A 7586-nucleotide genomic window follows, 5' to 3' on the forward strand; every position below is an offset into this window, starting at 1 on the left:
TTCCCCTCGAACTTGTCATTTTACCTTTTGTTTGTCGTTAATATTGGTGCTTTTGTCCAGGTTCAAACATTGTAATATGGAAACATCAATAAAAGTTGCTTAAAGGATATGATGCAATAGGCATATATAACTTCTTCCTTTTTTTTTGGTATTACATGGGGAAGGGGAGTATTTTCGCTGTCATATGGATCGAACTCGAGACTCTTTCAGGGGAGGTTTTTGCCAGGTTTACACAGATTTTATATATAGGAAACCTGTCAATTGATCAACTAGCATTTTGCATATAATCCAACTCTTGTTGGGGGTCCTTTTCTCATGACTCGGATTCCCTTTCCTTTTTGCTTTTCCATGATTGTTGTGTGGCAAAATACAGGTAAGAGCAGAATGAATTCCATTTCCATGATATGTTAGTGGTGCATTAAATGTTTGATGAAATGGAAACTTGGCATATGAAATTTGTGAGAATCACCCATTGGTAATTTGTATTCCCATGTGAACGATGGATATTTTTTTGACAGAAAACAAACTCCTCCTTAGCGGTCATGCAATTTCTTTTCAATTATGATAGTTTTCACCTGAATCGGTCAGCCTTGGTGGCTCATCAATTGACCCTTACCATTCTTTTATGTACACAATAAAATCAGCAATCGAGTCTCGAACTCGAGATTTATTATCAAGTTTTGAACTACAAGTTATCATTGTTTAAGTTTGTTTTTCAAATACATGTTAAACTAGCATCAATTTTCCGAGTTTCAATTTGAGGCTTAACATTTATACTATATTATTAAGTGTGAGCCCTTAGAGTAATTATATTAGAGGATATCAAAATATTTAATTCCATAATTAATCTTTTTAACCTACTAAAGATCTCCTCAAGTCATTCCATATTTTAATAGAAAAAAACTTAAACAAAATTTTCCTTTTAAATCGATGAACTTTTTAAAGTAAAAATAATTTAGTGTTAATTGTTTAGTATTATTTAATCAAACTAAAAATAATAATAACACGTGCAGTGCATCTTTTTTTAGTATTATTAAAAAGTCTTCCAATTTCATAAAATCAGCATTGAACACGAGATTTATATAACAAGTTATTACAAAAATTGTGTGAGACAATCTCACTAGTTGGAATTTTTGAGACAAGTTTTAGGTCATCCATGAAAAAATATTACTTTTTATGCTAAGAGTATTATTTTTTATTATGAATATCGATAAGATTGATCTGTCTCACTTTTAAGACTGTTAAAAAAATAAAAATAGGTTGCGGAACTTTGAATGTGTTGAGTAATGGGCCTACCAACATGTATGACAACTACTCTTCGTGATAAAGCCGGCCACCCGACCCTAATATGTGTACGTCTTTTGGTAATATCAATCCTTCCTAGTTTTCTTTCTTTATCCATATTATTATTATTGTATATGAGTTGTCGTATATATATATATATATATATATATATATATATATATATATATATATAATTATTATTTTTACCAAGGACTCAATGGACTATGGTGGTGTTCGGAGTTATTTTCAGTATTTTTTTTATATTATATTAAAAAGATTTGATTAATATTTAGTATTGGAAATATCTATCATTATTAAAGTTAATCAATATATTAGATATTTTAATATTTTTAATTAGTATAATCGTATTTTAAACATAATATAATGGGTTAAATTATAGATATTTGAAGGAAAAAAAAGGGATAATGTAACACAATATCGCTTTATTTTTCGAGGTGGAAAATATTTCCCAAAACAATGTTTTTTGTTTTGTTTGCCTTCTTGCTCTAAAAGAAAGTGTCGGCAAACTTTCCCTACTATCTGATAGTAAGATTAAAGCCCGAAATGTCCTGTATAATCATTTGACACTAGTTCAAGATTTTGGGTTAGATTGAAGATTTGCTCGATGCACGTGAAAGAATAGCGGGAGCGGATTCTCACAATATCAAAAAGCAATAATAAACAGCATAAACACAAATCTATCTGTAAAAGACGATGTAGTACTGTAGTGCATGAATTCTTTAAAGAAATATTCGAATCGAAAATCCTATTTGACCAGACAAATCACATTCCAAGTGAAAACTTGATAAAAATTCATCAATCCCAAAAGCTAAGAAACCTAAAAACTATAATTAATCATCCGTGTCCATCAGCACTAATTCATGTATAATAGAAACAACTGAAAACAAAAGGCTGTTGTAAGCTACGACAAGAAATAAAACATAAGGTTTCACTTGGAATCATCGGCTTCCTCGGAACCGCCGCACAACTTCGGTTTGAATCCCTTCTCCAGCATCTTTTCAACCTGTTCAAACTGCAATCCCTTTGTTTCCGGTACTAGGAAAAAGATGGCCACAAGTCCAATGAATGAAAATCCAGCAAACAACAGAAATGTGCCTGAAGAACCTACTGCTTTGGTTAAAGTTAAGAATGTCTCGCTGACTATCAGGTTCGAAACCCAGTTCGAAACCGCTGCGATTCCTCCGCCAATGCCTCTATATGCTAGTGGATATATCTCCGAGTTCACGATCCATGGCGCAGTCCCCATGCCAGGCGAATAGGATATTATATATAGTCCAAGAAGTAGAACCGCAAAGATCCCGAATTTGCTTGGACAGCCTTCTGTATACCACGTACGACGTTCTCCACCACACATTGATTCTACAGCATTAGTTGCAGCCAAGCATGCTCCAGGGTGATACTAAATTATAAGATTTTAAAACAATATTAGATTATTAAGATGTTAAGAGTGATAGGTGTCTATAGTATGACCAATAATCAATACATGTAAAATTAAGGATATCTTACTTTGTTCTCTCCATTGGCGCAAAAGCCGCAATGTGAGTCTGCTTTCAGGCACGACATACAGTTCCAGGAAGATGGTTGTCTGGCTTGCAAGAAACTGGAACACGTCGAGTTTACACCAAAATGGGAAGATTCGAAAGTGCTAACTCGTGGTGCGTGTTCAGAGGCTTCGTAAAACAGGACAGATAACGTGACAAGGCAGATTATGATCCCAAACATAGATATGATCATCAATCTACGTCTCCCGAATCTGTCAACAAAAGCCATGCTAACAATTGAGCCAATGGCGTTCAGGCCAGATGTGATGAGGGACAGTGCTAAAGCTGTCTCGTTAGAAGCAAATCCGGCAAGCTGAACAATTGTGGGACTGTAGTACATGACGGTGTTTATGCCGACAAATTGTTGAGCAACTTGAACTGTTATGCCCGCGTATAGGCCTCTTCTTACAACGCCGTTTCGCCAAACGTTTTTAAGTTTTGAAACTATGCCTTTTCCGATTACACCTTCCTCGACTTTTTCAGCTTCAATGGAAGATTGCAGAGCGTTCATTTCATCTTCAACTTCGTGGGGAGGGTAGATTTTCTCCAAAATTTCCCTAGCTTCTTTAACTTTGTCCTGGTCAAGGTTGTCAAATCAAAGATATCCGTGTGAGAAGTTTCACCAAATCTTTGAGAACAAATTTTCCTCCATAACAGTACATATTAATAAAATAGTGCAAGAAAGGGGCTTAGGATGTTTCTACCTGCCTATATAACCATCTAGGTGACTCGGGAAGCGACATCATCAAGATGATTTGAACAACGGCTGGAACTCCTGCTACCCCGAGCATCCAACGCCACGTTCCATGCGTCTGAAAACACATTCATAGTGTGTGTAAAGATAGATGTAAACAACAATTTCAGCATAAACTTTCTGGAAAATAAAATACCTTTGTGAATGCCAAGTTGATAAGATAAGCCAAGAATTGTCCTCCTGTGATCAACAAACCGTTTGTGCTAACCAAGGCTCCCCTGATCCGAGCAGGGGATGCCTCAGAAATATATAGTGGTGCGGTCATGGATGCCATTCCTACTCCTAAACCGACTAGTAGTCTTCCTACGATTATCATCCAAGGGCCTACAGCCACAGCCATGACAATCGCACCCACGAAAAAAAGGCAATCGGCCAAAAGGATTGATTTCTTTCGGCCATACTTGTCGTTAATCATTCCACCGAAAGCAGCACCGAAGATAGCTCCTGCTACTGCCATGCTCACGATTGTTTCCTTAACATCGATGAACAAAAATAGTTACTACCACAAACGAAAATGGCATGAATCTTAAAGATTTTAATGTGCCTTGTTCCAAAGAAGAGGCGAGGCTAGATAATGGTAGGAGAAATAGGGTGTCTACACAGAGTTTTGTGGGGGGAAACTTGCCATTTCAGAAAATTTAAACATACAACTTTCAAAAGAAATTCGTTCGAGGACATGTTGTCGTCGTGGAGTTACCTGCAGCCATGTCTGTCTCTTGACAGATGGGTACTCATCCCGAATGTAGAGCAGGGCACCAGAAATAACACCTAGTGATCAGTGCAACACAAATTTAATCATACCATGAATCGACAATCGAAAATCTTGTGCAAATTGGCAGAGAAACCCAATTCAAAAGTAAATAAAGCAGGGTAGCACTTTTCATACCGGTATCGTAACCAAACAAAAGCCCTCCTATGCCAGCTGAGAAGGCGAGGCGCATGATGTAAGGAGTCTTCCAAGTCGTGAGCCAGCATTCTGTGAATTCTGTTTTATCCGGTTTAGTAACGCCTCCCTCCATATGATTTCGAGCTCGAAGTCAACCTCAACACAGTTTTCCAAGATCAAACAAATTTTATGCCTGACAGGAAACGACACAGCTGATGAGTTTTACTGCCAAAAATACATTCAATTCTGTAACATATCCACGTTTATCAAACAAATATAAACCAAAATTGACCTTGGATGAACTAAAAAACTGCGCGTTTTAAATTGTCTCATTCTCGTGAAGTTCTTAATGTTTTTGCCAATAAATTAATCCGATATCAAGTGCAGAAAAATCCCAGAAATAATTAACAAAAAAACAAAGAAATAAACCCGGCATAGATTCAAGCAGTATAACCAAACGGTACACCTTATATCTGCTTCGCAGATTACTCAAGGACAGATTGAAGAACAGAAAAACAAAGAAACTAAAAAAAGTGTAATCCCAGAAAGTATGATTTGAATATCTGGTGGATTGGTCTAAAAAGTTTTAAATTTATGATCGGAATACAAACAACACAGATCAAGAAAACTCTGTACTTCACCTTCTTGTCCTTTTTCTGCGTGCAAAATTTGTACGAGTGTTCAAAAACAATTGAATATATGGTTCAGATATCTGAGCGAGGCGTGTTTATATAGCCTGAACGGATTGGAAAACAGACTTCCCTTTGGATTCTTTTGTGGATTCATATAAAAACTCTAACCAGTTTGACAAAAAGTGGTAGCATTGTGTTAGAATTCTGATTCTAATGAACAGATATATATTGTTTTTTTTTATAATTATCCAAAATTATTTGAGATACTTACAACAATTTGTTTAACACAAATTGATACATGAAATCTTCAAGATAAGGGGAAAATTTTGATTTGCGGGCACCTTCGTTAATGATTGTGTGATTGTATTTATGCCTAGTATCCATTCAAGATTAAGATCGATCTTGCTTGAATATAATGGCTAATCATATTGTAAATTACGAGGAGATTTTGGAATATTGAATATTGACCATATCTCTGTATATATCAATTATCAAGATTTTCTTCTTCTTTTTTTTCAATTGTTCAAATTATACAGTCCAATTTATATATCTATTAATATGTTTTTTTTAACTAGTATAAATACAAATAATAAACAAAGTATTAAAAAAACACGCAATTATTTTTTTGACTAATTAAATAAAGATAAAATAAGAAGATTGTTTGAAAACTTTGTTTTTTCAATTATTTTTTAAATATATGTGAAAACTGTTAATATATTTGAGACAGCAATGTTATCAAAATCTTTTAAAAATTTAAATGACCGTATCATTGATGATCCAAAAAGTACAAAACACTAGATTCTTTTAATAAAAATAACTTATATAGTTTTTTTTTATTTAAATACGATTTATTTATGGAAAATCTTTGAAGTTTTTACATAAAAATAAATTGATACAATCCACAAAATATCGCAACAAACTGGTCAGCGGGTTTTCGGGGAAGTTTGATCGTGAAATTCAAATTCTAAATTTGTAAACAAACAAAATTACTTATATTTTGTTTTCTACGATTATATTTATATATACATACATTTGACGGTCAATTTTTAAAAAACTATCAAAATAATGTCATTATTATTTTATATTTGTTACATTTTGCTATTCCTACAATATTTTACTAAAAACTCTTTGAATTATGACAAATATCTTTATATATTTACTAACTTGGCTATCGCCAAAACATATTGATTTGGTACAGCATACAATCTAATAATTTAATTAAAATTAGATTTTTTTGTGACGATCTACATCGAGCTTGCAAAGCAAGCTAACAAGACAAACAATATTGGACAAATATATGTGACATGTTCGTCTGATAAAATGTTGGTAGGAGGAATTGAATTCTTAAGTCACGACCACTTACTTCAACAAGTGTATGTATTTGAGTGAATTCATCTCTCAAATACATATCAATATCAACTACTAACTATAGTATTAGTATTATATTTCAAAAATTCATTGGACTGAATAAAGTGATGCTTGAAAAAATAAAATAATCAAGAAAATGGATGAAGAAATGGTTATTCATCTTTCATTCTTTAACTTTTTTTAAAAAAAAGGAATCATTTTTATTCTTTCGAAAACTTTTGTCACGATCGGACTGAAAGATAACAACGAGAAAATTCAATACATCTTTGTATGTCACTTTTCCTAAAGTTGTTTTGGCCAATTATGATAAATTGATACCTTATCTTGAAGGGTGAAAACGTCTCGGATCCATTTATTTATTTAATTTAAGCTATAAAAATATCTAAAACGTCATTTAATTTTTAAAAATAAAAAGATCTAAAAATTTAAACCATTCTTTATTGCAAAATTCAGTGAAAATGGGGATATACGGGGAATAAAAAAGGAAAAAGTGCATGCAGCGACTTGACGCCAAAAGATCCAAAACGACTTTAAAAGTAGAGTATCCATGTTGGTTGACGGCGGTGGCAATTATATAATATAAAACTAAAACAAAAACTTATATAAGATAATCTCACGGATCGTATTTTGTGAGGCGAATATCTTATTTAGGTCATCCATGAAAAATTATGACTTTTTATGTTAAGAGTATTACTTTTTATTGTAAATATCGGTAGGGTTTACCCATCTCACAAATAAAGATTCGTGAGATCGTCTCACATAAGACATATTCTAAAACTAATGAGTTATGCATAAAATAACGACCATTCTTTATTATTTAATAAGCACTTGCCCTTTTTTCTATAATATAATACGTGAATATTACATATGATATTAGGCAAAAACTTGTGTGAGACGGTCTCACGGGTCATATTTTGTGAGACGGATCTTTATTTGGATAATTCATGAAAAAGTATTGCTTTTTATGCTAAGAGTATTACTTTTTATGGTGAATATGGGTAGGGTTGACCCGTCTCACAGATTGAGATCCGTGAGACGGTCTCACATGAGACCTACTCATGATATTAACATAATATAGTTATACTTTTAAAGTATTTTGA

At 33.3% G+C, this 7586-nt stretch overlaps 1 protein-coding gene across 1 annotated transcript; it reads right to left on the minus strand.

The window, feature by feature from the left end:
• Positions 1-2004: 2004 nt before the first annotated feature.
• LOC140836821 (inositol transporter 4-like) lies at positions 2005-5338 on the minus strand. The gene is made up of 7 exons (XM_073202639.1): positions 5128-5338; positions 4487-4679; positions 4298-4368; positions 3737-4072; positions 3551-3658; positions 2812-3423; positions 2005-2704 (listed from the first exon to the last, which is right to left on the minus strand). Exons 2-7 carry the CDS (start codon positions 4617-4619, stop codon positions 2234-2236), a joined length of 1731 nt encoding a protein of 576 aa, XP_073058740.1. The 5' UTR covers positions 4620-4679; positions 5128-5338; the 3' UTR covers positions 2005-2233.
• Positions 5339-7586: the final 2248 nt, after the last annotated feature.

This window comes from Primulina eburnea, chromosome 7, assembly GCF_022965805.1.
Source record: "Primulina eburnea isolate SZY01 chromosome 7, ASM2296580v1, whole genome shotgun sequence".
NCBI lineage: Eukaryota > Viridiplantae > Streptophyta > Magnoliopsida > Lamiales > Gesneriaceae > Primulina > Primulina eburnea.